The sequence below is a fragment of the Anas acuta genome, chromosome 4 (assembly GCF_963932015.1).
Source record: "Anas acuta chromosome 4, bAnaAcu1.1, whole genome shotgun sequence".
Classification (NCBI taxonomy): Eukaryota; Metazoa; Chordata; class Aves; order Anseriformes; family Anatidae; genus Anas; species Anas acuta.
Genome location: NC_088982.1, coordinates 61,498,050 through 61,513,921, shown reverse-complemented (window position 1 = coordinate 61,513,921; position 15,872 = coordinate 61,498,050). Strand labels below are relative to the sequence as shown.

Genomic DNA, 15,872 nt, shown 5'->3' with positions numbered 1-15,872 from the left:
GGCCACGGCACAATTTAAAAACAACACAAAACAACACAAATGAGATGTTCTGTCTGCAAATTGGAGAGCCAGTAAAACATTCTCTTACCTGGACCCAGTGGTTCACAGGCACAAGAGAAATGTGTGATATAATCCACCTTGAACTCCGAGTTGATTGGGTAATAATCTGCCAGCTTGATCATCTTCTTGAAAGCATCGTAAATGAAGATGAAGCTAATAAGGGAGGAGAAGCCTTCTTCGGTGAAGCGTGTGAAGTACTTGACCAGGAAGCTGGCATCAGTAGCAACAAGAATGAGACACTGGAAGGCTGACCAAAGGCCGATCCAGAGACGAAACTCCAGGTAGTCAAAATCATTGTCTCTGCAACAAAACAGTGGAAGCAGGAAAGGAAAATATCAAGGATTAGATAAATTCATACATAATTGCACTTTCTAGTGAGAAGTGGAAGAAGAATGCGTGGACTCTGGGACCTGGCCGTATTTAGACTAAACAAAAGTGTTCCCAAGTGCTAAGCTCTGTTTTCAGCCAGTCAACTCCGCACAAGTACCTCGTGCAATTTAATAGCTGAGGTAGCAGAAAAGCTTGCACAAGTGATCATTCTTGCTTCCACCTCCACTGTTAAATGTTACCAATGAATTCAAGCTCTTCCTAGGCTTCCCAGGACAAATCCTCCCTTGGCAAAGACACACAGAGTTGTAAAGGCCCAACCATCCAGCTGCACAGCCCAAGAGCAGCTGAACTCAGACAGCCTTCCACCAGATGAAGATGTAACCACAGTTTACAAACCTCCTTTAGAAAAGCAATTTCCTGCCAAGCCTCCCACTCAGGAGCCTGCATTTCCATGTCTCATGCTCTTACATTATCTCAGGGAAGTACCAGCAGCACATAAAGAACCACAGAGCAGAAAATGACCAGCCCTTGGTGCCAGGATGTGGCAGGCTGCTGGGGGTGATGGGCTGAACCCTATCATTCCTTCCTGGGAAGTTTGTTTGCCCCTTGTTTGCTGCTCGAGACTGCCATACCCTAACAGCAGCAAGTCCAAAGGGAGGCTTTTAAGCCCGAAGAAATAAGAAAATCAAACAGCAAAGAAGGTAAGGCCGGGCCAAGGAGATTACTGACCATTCTGGGGAAAGGAGCTGGAGGAAGCAGGGCCAAGCCCCAGCCAGGACAGCCAGCTGTTTTTCCATGGAAGCCAGGTAGCCCTGCCCTGCCAGACCGCCGTGTGCAAAGGAAGGGGAGGAAGACAGTTTCTGTGGAAAGCCTCAGAGCAAAGTCTCTGACAGTACTGAAAAGCTGTGGAGAGGAGACAGAGCCCGGGAGTTTATCCTTTCTTTCCCCCAACAACCTGAGCACTTCTCTCTTAAAAATAAATAAATCAAAGGAGCAAAAGCCCACTTCAAAACACCTTAGGAATGCAGGCTGCACCAGATAACCACCCACAGCTCTGAAACATAACAGCATAAACGCAACTTCAAACCACTCTCAAAGGCATGAGAGAGAAGGGAATTGCTAGATGGCCCTGAAGACAAACCCTTCCAAGGCCTGTTTGCACTGGGAGGGAAGGCGCTGGTCAGCATCAGCTCCTCCCGAGGATTGAGAGTGCCTCAGGGGTGGCTTAGCTCCTAGCACCAAGGGTGGTTTTAGCTCAGTGGCAAAACAGCTGGCAGAGCAGCTGCAACCTGGCAAACAGGATGCCTTCAGAACAGGCAACAAGCTGCTTCTACTGTATATTCAAGTGCAAACTGCAGATGGACTCCCTCAAACTTGTAGTAATAGTGAAAAGTAACCTTGCACGGCCCACGTGTGTGCTTTTACACACTATTTCCAGGAGTCAGAGAGACCCAAGTAGACCTGGTCTGACTCGGTGTGCTGTTCACGCACCTCTGCCCTTTGTCAGCATTCAGCCACGGGCACTGAACCTTGCAGCAGTTTGGTACCGGGCTTTGGGATTCACCCAGCACCTACCCCATCCCCAGCAGAAATGCTGGCAGGCAGAGGGGCTTGAGGACAATTTTCTACTGAATGGTATAAAACTGCAGAGTGGAAAGCAAAAGAGTCCTGGAACAGAGGGAACTACACCTAAACAGGGGAAACTACAACCTTGTAACTGTAAAATTGGAGAAAATGCTGAAGACTAGGCAAAATCCCAGGTAAAGACTTGCTACTGCGCATTTCTGTGAGGATCCTGGGTCGATGTAATGTAGGCGAAGACAGTGTTGGGCATCTGCATTCAAAACAAGTCTCTGCAATGTTTTCTCCTTATCGTAGACAAAAATCTTAGAGAGGGCTGCAGCCTTCTCACACAGAGCCTGACCTGGAAAGAGGAGTAAGGAGCAAGCAAGAAATAGAGTGATGATTTAGAAAAAGAGAAAGGAAAAAAAAGATCCCAGTGACAGCTCTCTGAAATATCCAGACTCGGTGTCTTAGAGAGAAGTAACCGTTGTCCATCTGACAAGTGTGAAGAAGATGGGTGGCAGAAGCCCAGGTATTGTCCTGACTGCACCCAATTCAAGAAGCTTGAACGTTTTGAACTATTTTGTTTTTACCCCTCAAACTTCCACAGTGGTTCTGAAACTTATAAAGCAAATGAAAATGCACAGGACATTTCATAACCTAAAGTAACCTAAGTCCTCAGTTCTTTAATTTAATCAGCAGCAAACTGAGTTTAAATTCAAATATAAGTGTTTTATTATATATTGCCAACCAAATTCTTCACAGCAGAGTTTTAATGTTTGATTTACCAAATGGGGGGAGGAGAGCAGAGAAATAGGATGGGATCTGCAGAATAGGACAATACAAAACTGCACTGTGCTAGTAATGAAGACCTGATCGTGATGTATTCTGAATTGCTTTTAGGAATGCTTGCTGTCATTCAACAGAGGCTTTCTTAGGTATCTGTACACACACTCTTTAAATGAATCAGTAGATGGGAGAACTTTCTCATTTTGCTCCCAGCAGGAAACAGGGTGTTGTGAATATGAACAACCACAAATGCATTATTGAAAATCACAGTACTTGATTCCAATTTCCTTGTGAAAATTTCCTTGAGAAAGAGTCCCCTCAAAAAAATCCTGCCCTTCTGCTCCAGCAGGTTGTTAGGACAATAGCTTTTATAACCACCACCTCCTCCTCTAGTTAAAAATAACCACCTCCTCCCTCCCAAAGCCACAGGAAGTTTTTTTCCATCTTGCTTTTTTTTTTTTTCTTCCAGGTGCAGCACCTGGGCAGACCTGCAAACCAGACACAAACAGGACATGATTGTGCAGACAGTGCCAAGGACAACGGCAGTCCCAGAGCCAGGCAGGAGGAGACAGCACACTGTTTTAAGGTACAAGAAGTCTCTCCCTGGCATCCTTGACTCCAAGATGAACCTCTGCCTGTGTTGGTATAAATATGGCTCTAATGAAGCCAGAATTGGCTCTTCAAACCCAATAATACTGATTAAAATAGCTTTGACAGTGTGGCACAAGAATCAGACTGTGCCCATTGCACCCCGAGTTGTAGGACATTTGCAGACACAGCTTATGCTGCCACAGGCATTATCAATGGAGTTTAGGAACCAGATGAAGTGGCATCATGTGTAAAAATACTGTCTGCCTTCCAGAAGCTCTGTACCTCAGAAGACTTTTCTGATGTGTAGGGCTTTCATAGGAAAAGCACGGTCATATTGCATCTGCTCAATTATTTCTGAATAAGTACCCACATAGCCCACATGTAATGAAGAAGGAGATTAAAGAGCCAGTCCTGTAGTATACCTCCTGCCTTATTGCAACCTGCAGCCATGTTTATCTTAGTAATTCAATAGCCATTTTCTAAAAATAACTACAATTGGCAAAAGATCTGTTCCACATAATGGGTGACTGCTTTTGAAAGAAAGCTCAGCAACACCAATCCAAAAGCCTTTGATTTTTTATCCTGCAATATAAGTATTTGTGGTGTTGTGAACTCTCCCTGATGGGTGAAAAGTGGGCCATGAGATCTGGAGTATTTTCTGTATAACCCAACGTTATCTATTTTCTAAACACCCTCCACAATATCAGTAGTCCTACAAGTAAAGTTACCAATTAATATGCTGATACCGTTGGGGATTCTCATTATATTTTCCCAGCATTGCAGATACGGAAATAACAAATGAGAACACCTAATAGAACAGGCTTCCCCTTAGCACAGCATATGTGCTAATGCTGTTAGGAGGGAGCAGAACTGCTTTATGCTAGTTAAAAGACAAAAAAAAAACAAACAGAAGCATTTAATGCAGCACAACTCCACCTAGGAATTCTGGGTACAGAGTTGTGTAGCTGTTTATATCATAGGTACTTTTATTAGTTATAGCAATTACTTCAAATGAATACTAATTTAAGGACAAGTTTTTGGTAACCTGGTGACCTCAGGGATCCTGTTAGGGAAATCCCTGAGGGCTGGAATTGCTTTCTTTGCTCTCACTTGGCAGTGCTCGGTGGTACACGTGACTGTGAAAATCTCAGAGATGACAGCAGTGCAGTCTCAACAAGGAAAAAAGCGATGTTTCACTTCATGCACTAACCCCCCTCCTTCCCCACCACAAGCCATCTTGTTCCCTAACTAGTATTTTATTAGTGTGAGACATTACTCCCCTCCTCCCGCCCGCCCTTCACCCTTTCACTTACTTGCTGAAGTTAAAGAGAAGCCGTTCAAAGACAAGGACAGGTCCCGTGCTGCTCAAAATTGTGAGCGGCTGACCAGCAAAAAGGCAAAATATTGCTCCGGTGACTGCTGTGCCCAGAAAGCTCTCCAACACACCCTGTGGTAGACATAGTGGAGATGTTAGTTCTACTGAATAATCCTTTCTGTTAGCACTGCTTCAAGAAAATCAGTCGTTCCAGCATTGACTTGCAGTGTGCTGTATGCTGCTATGTCCGAGACTAAGGGAAGACCATCTTCAGTCCTCTCCCGCAGCCACACAAAAAGGCATTCATCTCGACAGTTCACACTTACCCAGGATAACCACCAACCCCCATAGTTATTTCTGAGGCCTGGAGTTTAATAACGCTATATTTTATCTTTGATAAAGGAAATAATGTGTTTTCAAAGAGGACTTAAAAGGATATGAGAACTCACTGAAGATCTCCCACATCTTTGACAGTAAAGGCACACATGGCTCAGACAGGGCAGAGCATGGCTAAAGAGCAGTGCTGGTGCCCTCCAGAACATCAGAGGGCTTTTTATTTCCTTCCTCCAAAAGAACAGATACACCTAAATGAACAAGATGCCTCTCTTTCAAATAGTTTTTCTAGTAAGTGAGACACGAACCAAACAAGGCTACTTCATCCAGCAGTCATGTGTTGAGACCCAAGTTCATCAGATGTCACCAGCAAGTAATAAATTCCATGTATAATGGACTCTGCAATTACCTTTGGCACGTGTGGCAAAACAGCTTCACTGGGGAATGATAAATGAGTGTGCTTGATGTGTTCTTGGATTTTCATCTAAACTATAGCTGGGCAATATCTATTTTTAAAATGCAAGCTGCGGGTGCAATATAAATGTCGTATTTTCTTGCCAGTAACATGATTATTGACAGAGCATCCATCATTTAACAAAAAAGGCAAAAATAGATGGACCTAACCTCATTTGCTCTTCTGCAAACTAATCTGCAAGATACATCTAGCATTTAAGCGCTAGCGTTAAGCGCTCTTCAACTGAAAACTGAACCTAGACTCTATATTTAGGCTGTGTTTGTCACTCTTACTGAGAGCAGTTACCCAACAACCAGGGGCAGATTTCACCATAGACTTAAATGCCTCACTGTGGTTGTGTCTGAATCAACAGCCTGAATCCTGCACGTGCTACGCAGCCAGCAATTAGAGATTGCTGATCCTTCTCTCCATCCATGACAGACTGCAGGGTTGGGGCTGCAGTTTTTCTGACTTATCAGTGGTAACGCAAAGAATTTAAGTTTTGTGGCTCTGTTTCTTGGAAAGACCCAACTTTCTGTTTACAGTGAGAAAAGTATATTCATACCATCCACATGTCAAACCAGGATGTCACTATGTAGAGCAGAAAAATTTTATCTACTGAATTACTAGCAGAACTTTCTATGAAGCCATCAGGAAGTATTTTTCTGGCCACATACCTGATCTCAAAATATCAGCAACCAGGTAACTGCTATTGCAGGCTAATGAAAGCACCAGTAAGGCAGCTGTGCAGAGAAGCAAATGGCAGGAAAATTTAAAAGCAGTCTAGTTTCTGCCACGTGTTCAGTCACCTGTCAATCTAAGAAAACTACCGATGTGAGCAGTGGATGCAAACAACCTTGCCTTGGCAGGAGGTGCCATTCTTGGTCTTTTCCATTCCTAACTGCTATTGGTAAAGCCCATCATAACAGCCATGTCCTTGCAGGGGTCAGAGCAAGGGAGATCTGCTTGCTGTACTACGGTACTTTTTTTTTTTTTTTTTTTTACAGGGGATAGAGACGAGAGCCTACAAGCATTTGCTTGTTGCCTTTGGGGGACTTGTGAGGATGAGACAATTGCTCTCAGCAAAAGGAATGGCATTCGTGCAGCTGATCCCCCTTCGCTCCTTCTGCATTACTCACAGAGGGCCCTCACGGCCAGTGCATCTGGAATCTCTTTTCCCCTGCATTCTTCCACATGTCTGCAGCTAAGAATAGTGTCTTTTCTCAGAAACATAAAACTCTGAAGTGAGCTTTTAAAGAAACGTTGGCCATGTCAGGCTCTCCAGGACAGACAGCATGGCCCAGGCAATTGGAGCGCCTGATCCAGGGGTGGTCACATAACTGTTTACAAGAAACAAGAAGCACAAATGTGGCAGTCTCAAAATTACTGTGTTCTATAAAGACAAAATGTTTGGGAGGAAAATTTTTACAGGCTGCTGCTCAGACGTAGAAGCTGATGTAAACTAGTAGTCAATGAAGCTCTGCCAATGTGAAAACATCCTGGGGAAGATGGCCTGTGACAAAGAGCTCTCTCTTTGTCTCTTCACAACACTGGAGCCTCCTGTGAGGGCCAGGTCTTGCCCCTGCATTACTTTCCCTGCCTTGCATTTTTGGCTGTGAAGATTCAGTGCAGCTCACTCTGTTGGATGCCTTGCAGAAAAGCACACTTCTGAATTAACTTCTTCCACTGCAGAAATACAAAATGGTTTGAAGAACACCTGATATGAACCCGGACTCTGATCCCACTGAACAGCTCCCTGGAGGAGCAACTTTAACTGGGTAGCTTGGGACATTTCACTCAGATTGACATTACAGGAGCATTTGAGCATAAAGAACACACAATTTTACTCTTCTGCTTAAAACCAGCAGCCAAAGACCTTTCCAGACTCCCACAGCAGCCAAGGAATCACAGAATCACAGAATCACAGAATTTTCTAGGTTGGAAGAGACCTCCAAGATCATCGAGTCCAACCTCTGACCTAAAACTAACAGTCCCCACTAAACCATATCCCTAAGCTCTACATCTAAACGTCTTTTGAAGACTTCCAGGGATGGTGACTCCACCACCTCCCTGGGCAGCCCGTTCCAATGCCTCACAACCCTTTCAGTAAAGAAATTCTTCCTAACATCTAACCTAAAACTCCCCTGGCGTAACTTTAGCCCATTCCCCCTCGTCCTGTCACCAGGCACATGGGAGAACAGGCCAACCCCCACCCCGCTACAGCCTCCTTTAATGTACTTATACAGAGCAATAAGGTCACCCCTGAGCCTCCTCTTCTCTAGGCTGAACAAGCCCAGCTCCTTCAGCCGCTCCTCGTAGGACTTGCTCTCCAGGCCCCTCACCAGCTTCGTCGCCCTTCTTTGGACCCGCTCAAGCACCTCGATGTCCTTCTTGTAGCGAGGGGCCCAAAACTGAACACAGTACTCGAGGTGCGGCCTCACCAGAGCCGAGTACAGGGGGACGATCACCTCCCTAGCCCTGCTGGTCACAGTGTTTCTGATACAAGCCAGGATGCCGTTGGCCTTCTTGGCCACCTGAGCACACTGCTGGCTCATACTCAGCCGACTGTCCACCATCACTCCCAGGTCCTTCTCTGCCTGGCAGCTCTCCAACCATTCCTCTCCCAGCCTGTAGTTCTGCTTGGGGTTATTGCGCCCCAGGTGCAGGACCCGGCACTTGGCCTTATTGAACTTCATACAGTTGACCTCAGCCCATCGGTGCAGCCTATCCAGATCCTCCTGCAGAGCCTTCCTACCCTCGAGCAGATCGACACACGCACCTAGCTTGGTGTCATCTGCAAACTTACTGAGGGTGCACTCGATGCCGTCATCCAGATCATTGATGAAGATGTTAAAGAGGACCGGCCCCAGCACCGAGCCCTGGGGGACGCCACTAGTGACTGGCCTCCAACTGGACTTGGCTCCATTCACCACAACTCTTTGGGCCCGGCTATCCAGCCAGTTTCTAACCCAACGAAGCGTGCGCCAGTCCAAGCCAAGAGCAGCCAGTTTCTTGAGGAGAATGCTGTGGGAGACGGTGTCAAAAGCCTTGCTGAAGTCAAGGTAGACCACATCCACAGCCTTTCCCTCGTCCACCCAGCGCGTCACTTTGTCGTAGAAGGAGATCAGGTTCGTCAAGCAGGACCTGCCTTCCATAAACCCATGCTGGCTGGGCCTGATCGCCTGCTTGCCCCTCAAGTGCCGCATGATGACTCCCAAGAGGATCTGCTCCATGAGCTTCCCTGGTACTGAGGTCAAACTGACCGGCCTGTAGTTCCCCGGGTCTGCCCTCCGGCCCTTCTTGTAGATGGGCGTCACATTTGCTAGCCGCCAGTCAGCTGGGACCTCCCCCGATAGCCAGGACTGCTGATAAATGATGGATAGGGGCTTGGCCAGCTCATCTGCCAGTTCTCTCAGTACCCTTGGGTGGATCCCATCCGGCCCCATCGATTTGTGGACATCCAAGTGCCGTAGCAGGTCACCAACCAGTTCTTCGTGGATGGTGAGGGCCACATCCTGCCCCCCGTCCCCTTCCACCAGTTCTGGGTACTGGGTATCCAGAGAGCAACCGGGTATCCAGAGAGCAACTGGGTATCCAGAGAGCAAGAAGGAAACCCAACTCCTTTTCAAACAAGGGTGGTGAATAAAGGCTTGTTGAATGGAGATGGCCAAAGAAAAGCCAGTTGGGCCTGGACTTCTCTAAACCTTGGACCATCAGCAAACTGAAATACCCCCAGTTTCTCTGAACAATTTCAAATCACTTACACAGGATTGCTGTGAGTCTGTGAAAGCTTTCAACATATCTGCAACTATGAGGAACAGGTTCAGCAGAGAAATTTTAGAAAGACTGAATTAAACAAGGCCCCAAAACGTATGAACAGGCCAATTTTAGCTCTGCAAGCTGCTATGCCTGGAGAGAAATATCTGAGAGGCTAATCCCTCCTCACTGAGAACACACATCTGAGAAGCAAGGGACAAAACATTCAGCAGGACTTCTGTGTTTTCTTTCTGCTTCTCCTGGAATTTTTGTCATAAACGGCTACGCTGTGTTTATATTTGCTCCAGAACTTCCCTGTTACCAAAGTGATATTTTTAAATGCAAAGCATCAATGGTTTCCCTTTTCACCATGGAGAATAAATCACTGAGCTCAAAACAGGCTGTTCTGCAGCTTTTGTCTTTCTAGGGACCTGCTATTTTTTTTTCCTTCTTCCTTTTTTTTTTTTCTCTCTGAGCAGTAGGGAAATTCATGCTGGGTTTTATCTACTGCAGAGGAAAACTATGAACCAAATGCAGTGTTTTCTCTTTCACCTTTCTCCCACATTGCGTCTCCCCTCTTATACAGCTCAGTCTCAATAATATTTTGGTGAAATGAGACTGTCATGTTCAACAGATTGACTGCCAGAATAAATCAGAGGAAGGTCACGTACTCAAGATATAATCACATCGAGAAGGTTTATGAGGTTCTTGGAAGAACTTCTCCCCAGCAGAAGAGACGTGCAAGCAAAAAACCTTTATGCATCAATCCCTGGCAAGTAGAAGACAGCAGAGGGGTCCTCCCAGAACCCAGGGACTGCCAGCTCTTCTCCTGGAGGCCTACCTTGTTTTATCTCTGCTTTCCTTCCCCGTTTTCTAATGTGGACCCTGGTAGCAGAAATTCTCCCAAGGAAAGTGGTTTTACCATTTGTAAGATGAATGACACATTTCCAAGTTCTTGAAACGAAGAGTGCTTTTTTAATAATAATTTCTTGAGGGTTGTTTTTTGTCTATGAGCACTAAGAACCTATACTGTCCGTTCCAGTGACAAAAATATTTTCCAACTTGACAGTAGACATTTACTGGATACAAAGGGATCAAGAAGGACTTTTTGGCACAAGTACATGATTATGTGCACTAAATTTGAATCAGGTAGCATTTCCCTTTCCTCTCCCTATTTTAAATATTGTACCATGTACAGCCACAGAGCAGGCAGACATTCCCCTGCTGCTCTATGATAGAAGAGTGATGATCTACGGTGGGTCCTGGAGGCTTTTTCATTCTCTACTTCCATGTGCTATTATCTCTTTTTAATGGTGTGCATCATGCATCTGTTCGCACAACTGCTGAGTAGCTGAGTTTTGGAAGTGGAAAACCGTATTTGTATGGGGAGAGGATGTTTGGCACTCCACCAGCCACTGACTCTTCCTCTAGCCAGTAATTTATGATAAGGAAGTTGAGAGGTCTGGATAGATGCCCCCTTTTCTATGTTTGTTTAAATCAAATTTGCATAAATGAATAATTCAGTCACTTGCTACAAGCTTGATTATTGTTAGGGCATTCAAACACGGCTGCATTGAACTGTCTAAATAAAAGCTCTTACATTTTCTTCCTCATAAAAAAAAAAAAAAGGAACTACTAAAGCACTCTCTCAGAGCATAATTCTGCTCTGTCAAACACAATCTAGAGCAGTGCTAAAACTAAATCCCTTCCTTTAGAGTTCATGTAAAACTGAGCCATGCCTTGAAGCCCCTACTTTTGTCGTTAGCACTGATCCATTTGGTCTCCAGATATGCAATATGCTTCCCAGAATCTGATTTTCCATTATCACAGAATTTGTATTTCTTAAGAACTTGCATTTTTTTCTGTTACCACATCACCTAATTCACTGCTTTCCTATGAATCTTAGTATTTCCTTTCTACCAGAGAGGCAGAAGTCCAGAGATTGCAAGAATCATGCAGAGAATACAGCGCTGTGCTCTGATGACATGGAAAGTCTGAATCAGACTTAGTAAACTTAATTTGACTGAAACAGTACAACCAAGACAAAACACAGAGAGTAGATCCAAAGAACTTCTCTATATAGAAGGAGCAAGGATGCTAAATTCTCTGTTGCTTGGCCATCTTTCAAACACCATTTAAGGTAACTTTGTACAATTTTTCAAAGGACAGACATCCAACAGCAGAGAACGAAAGCCAGCTTTCAGTGGAAGAACGTGATACCTCTGTTAATTGTACCCAGAAGTCAGTTCTGACCGTAGATAGTATGACAAGTCAGCTCTGATTTGTTGCTTCTGATAGCTGCTGCTAACCTGCATGTTTTCTGTAGCATCACCAAGCAGTCCTCCAAAAGTGATAGCATTGGTCACTGTGGCCAGGTAAATGAAAAGAATGGCTGAAAGGGATTGGATATTTAAAGCATCGTAGAAGTCACTGGCGAAGAACGGTGCTTTCCTCTTTATGTCTTTGATTAAGCCACCACAGAACCTGAAAAGACAAGCAAGAGGAGACTTGTGTAAAATGTTTTACGGTGAAAGTCACTAAGATAAGTAGTGAGAAGCACTGCCAGAAGTGAAGGATGATCTGAAAGGAGTGAGGTCATCATGTTACATAAGTCTTATCACAGTGGCGATGATCCAGGGATATCACTGAGATAAGGTTTTAAAGAAAGATAGCATCTTGACCACGTGATGCTGCTGGATAGACAAATTTCAGAAACACAAGTTATACTCATGCTTAAACAGACCACAAAAGTTTGCAGTTCAGGAAGCTGGTCTGTTTTTTTACAATTATATTGGTTGATGTAATAAAATATATTAACTCTAGTCTAAACCCTTGCCTAAATTTCTCCACATGGCAGACACAATGGTTGGGTGAGCCAAACAATCTGCTAAATGGAAAAAATGCTTCAACCTATTAACCAGAAAAAGAACTGGGAGTAAAAATGCAACTAAGTGAAATCATCTTGGACAGCAAAAGAGCTGCACTTCCAGACTTTTTTTTTATTATTATTATTTTTTATTTTTTTTACAATCTAGACAAGACAGTATTTAACTCTTAGGAACTCCATATAGCTCTGATTCTACTAAAATGAAAATTGTTTTTGTTTTGCCTCTTGTTCCCTTGCATACAGTTCACTACCAACACTAACTCACAGGTGTTTGACATAAACAACTCACAGGTGTTTGACACACTGCAATTCAGCTGTCTCCTGGGCTATACACCGACCAGAAAACCCCACACCAGCATCGCTGCAGGACTGATCAGACACTACGCAGAGCTACGGGGCAGGTAAGCACCTATTATATTCTGATCCAGAACGAGGACTTATTAACTGCCTTGTATGCACTACTGTGTAAATTCAGACTTTCAGATTTTTCCACTAGAATTTAGATATTCTGCTAAAACTTCAAAAAGTATAGCATGGGAGGGAGGTCAGAACAGCAACACAATAAATTGCCCCTGAAGTGCTGAGTGTGCTGTTTTACGGCCACCTGCACTCCCACTCCAGTGGACTTTTATGTGGCATAGAAACACAGCAATAAAACAGAGAGGAAGGCCTCAGGCTCTGTTACCTTATGTATTTCTATCCTATAAAAGTCTTCATCTATTCAATTGCACTGTAACAGGAATGTCTGGAAAAGACGACTTCACTGCTTCTGGCTAAAGCACTTCCAGCAATCTGAATGCAAAATGGAGCTGTACCTGCCACATTTCCATCCCTCACGGCTTTGTCTAACTTCACAGGCACACCGACTCTCAATAGCCAGCAAGTACCTTCTTTCATTTTTGAGTGCCTTATTTAAGATGCTTTGTAATTTTTCAGGGCTGGATTTCAAAACCATTCAGTCTCAAATTGGGCACTCAAAACCACAGGATGTATTCTGGGGCGGGGTTACAGCTCAACCTGTGTAAATTCAAACAGTATTCTGGGGTGCATAGATGAAAAGATGAAACTTTTCTGAAAGGTAAACATCGACACTGTGGATGGATCTCACCAGCTCCATCACACTGAGCAGTGTTACTGACCTGCCAGTTCGCTGCAATTCTTCACAGTCCCCATGGCCCCCACCGCCGTGTCCTCCGTCATGAGGCGTGTCTCCATTCATCTGCAGATTTTCTCCACCAGAGTACATGTTTTTCCTAAGCAAGAACACAAGCCAAGCTGAGGCTCAGGGCATTGCCTGATGGCTCCACAAAACAAAACACAGATAGAGTTCTGCCAGCCAAGAGTTAGACAGCCTTTCCTGAAGCCGTGTGATATGAAGGAGACTTGCAAGCTGGCCTACTGGCAGCCCGAATGGAACATAGCATGTTAGAAAGGGCAAGCAGAACCCCCAGAGTATCTGGATACTCGTTATATCATGTATATCATCATGTCCCTGCACCACCACCCAAAAGGTACAGAACTGCAAGAACAACCTTCTCCACTTTATTAAGAAAGACCTTAAAATATCTCCAGTGCTTTCTAGAGAAGGAGGCACAGACACAGGTCACAGTGCAGTTACTTGATAAACCCACTGCAGCTTGTCTTCTTGCCAGCTTTTCAGAAGTGAGATGTGCTGTCCTTCATCACAGAGATAACCCTGCCCGTCTCCTGCCGGTACCTTTTATCTGAAGATGGAAGAGACTTGGGGGGCTCTATCCTAATGGCTGGATCCCATTCCCCAGGGGGGAGCACAATGACTTCATCCAGAAACTCATCGATGCCAGCAATCAGGTCCTGCCGGTCCCTGGCTTTATAGGCAATGTCGTGGAACACCTGTAAGGAAGGGAAAGACTCCATGTAGCAAAGCTTTGTGGCTTCTGTAGCCCAGACTCCATAGGCAGCTACTGAGTTTTACTCTATGAAAAAAAAAAAAACTCATTAAGTCTCAAAAACCTCTCGAAAATGTATCAGAACACTTGTCACAAGGGTGCATGAACCTCAGGAAAGCCCTTTCTTTAGTTGTGCAATGACAAAGATTCTTTTCTTTAGCATTTCTGATTTTTAGCAAACTGCATTTTTAACCTTTGTCAGAAATGGTACCAAAGCAATTGCCTACTTCCTTCATTCAAAAAAAGATTTTTCCAATAAATAAAAGTGTCAATTATACTTTGAAAATACACTTTAACAATGACAATTTTGTTGCTGTCTTCTGTGTCAGCCTATCAACAAAAAAAAAAAGGTTTGGTTTTTAATCTGTGAAATAGAAATGATGACAATATTTACTCCAAAGTAAAAACAAAGACATAAAACCTAGCTTTACTGAAAGGCCTTGTATTAGTATTAGAAGAGAGAATGAGAAAAGAGAGAAAAAAAAGAGCACTGATGCTGAATTTTACAGAAATCTTTTGGACTGCTTGGAGGGAAGGCAGACCAGCACATGCAATAAGACTTAAAAAACAAAAGAGTCAATGGTCAGGTAAGAGAGAACTTTGGAAACTAGATCATTGCTCCAAACACTGAGGGCATGGTGACAGAAAACAAAAGAGCTGGGACCAGGCGAGCGCTAGCTAAATGAACTGTACAGAAGCAGAAGATTGGGAGATAGCAAGAAACAAACATAATGTAAATCAGCCACATATTCTCAGAGCCTAAGAGACACTGGAAGAAAAAAAGCTGTAAATGCATATGGAAAGCACAGTCATCTTACTGAGGTATGTGATTAACAAATAATTGCTAGCTACTCGTGGATAATACATAAGCACTGCATGAATTAAGAAGTGCTCTGGGATACAGCGCAACTCAAAATGATATATCCTGGGTGTAAACATTTCTGCAGTAATTACCTAGAGTGCAGCTGTGGGTTACTGTGATTGTAAAATGTGACACAAGACGCACACCGCAACGCAAGTCCATAGATTAATTCAAAATCTATTTAAAAGAACGATCGCTAGCAGGAAAATAAGCACAATGGACAAAATAGTTATTTATATATATAAAATAGTTAGTTCCCATAGTTATGCTTTTATAAAATCACGAAGGCAAATTAAATATTTATGTAAACAGATGGAATTGTAAGTGACATCTGGGTATTTCAGCTTTATGTGCAGCCCACCCACAGGCGTGCTCCAGTCGGCTATGCTGGAGGAAAAGGTGTCATTAGTACTAGTGAAGTGATATCCAGGAGAACCAATTTCAGCAGGGGATGGCATGGGATAGGATGGGATGGGATGGTTCAGTTGGACATTCAGAGATCTGGTTGCAAAGGCACTTACCTCATCAGACATCAGGGTGGCAATGGCTCGGCCAATCTCATGATAGGATTTTGCTTTGCCCTTAGGTCCCAGTAGAATGAAGAGAAATCTGACAAAACATACCAATTGTTCCCATTTAGGATAGAAAAATGTATCACTTACTCCTTATACAGTACCTACATGTAAATTCAATTTAAAAAAAATAAAAAAGAAAGAAAGAAAAAAAAAGTTTTGCCCCTTGTTAGAGAGACCCAGTAGCTGCCAGTGGTTCATGACTCTGACTGATGTGAAAGGTAAGATCCTCACTGCTTTGGGCAGCCACAGAGGTTAGTGAGGGAAGAGCACCCTAGACACTATCGGTCTGGACCCAGAGGATAACCATGTTAGCTACTCCATGTGAAATTTCTGTATTTCGATCTCCATCAAACACAGGGAAGAATTTACTATATCGTTTACACCATATGGTAGCTTTCAGAGTTGTCACCTCCCTTTAAGTCAATGGGA

At 44.0% G+C, this 15,872-nt stretch overlaps 1 protein-coding gene across 7 annotated transcripts in view; it reads right to left on the bottom strand.

Annotated features, from left to right (window-relative positions):
• The window catches only part of SLC4A4 (solute carrier family 4 member 4), a 236,480-nt gene that overhangs the window by 41,379 nt on the left and 179,229 nt on the right, over positions 1-15,872 (bottom strand). For all 7 annotated transcript variants that reach the window (XM_068679251.1, XM_068679253.1, XM_068679254.1 and 4 more), the window contains 6 exons: positions 15,390-15,477; positions 13,796-13,950; positions 13,218-13,331; positions 11,501-11,675; positions 4,647-4,780; positions 89-360 (listed from right to left, as the gene is read on the bottom strand). In XM_068679251.1, coding sequence (XP_068535352.1) covers positions 89-360; positions 4,647-4,780; positions 11,501-11,675; positions 13,218-13,331; positions 13,796-13,950; positions 15,390-15,477 — 938 coding nt within the window. The remainder of the gene's footprint in view (positions 1-88; positions 361-4,646; positions 4,781-11,500; positions 11,676-13,217; positions 13,332-13,795; positions 13,951-15,389; positions 15,478-15,872) is intronic.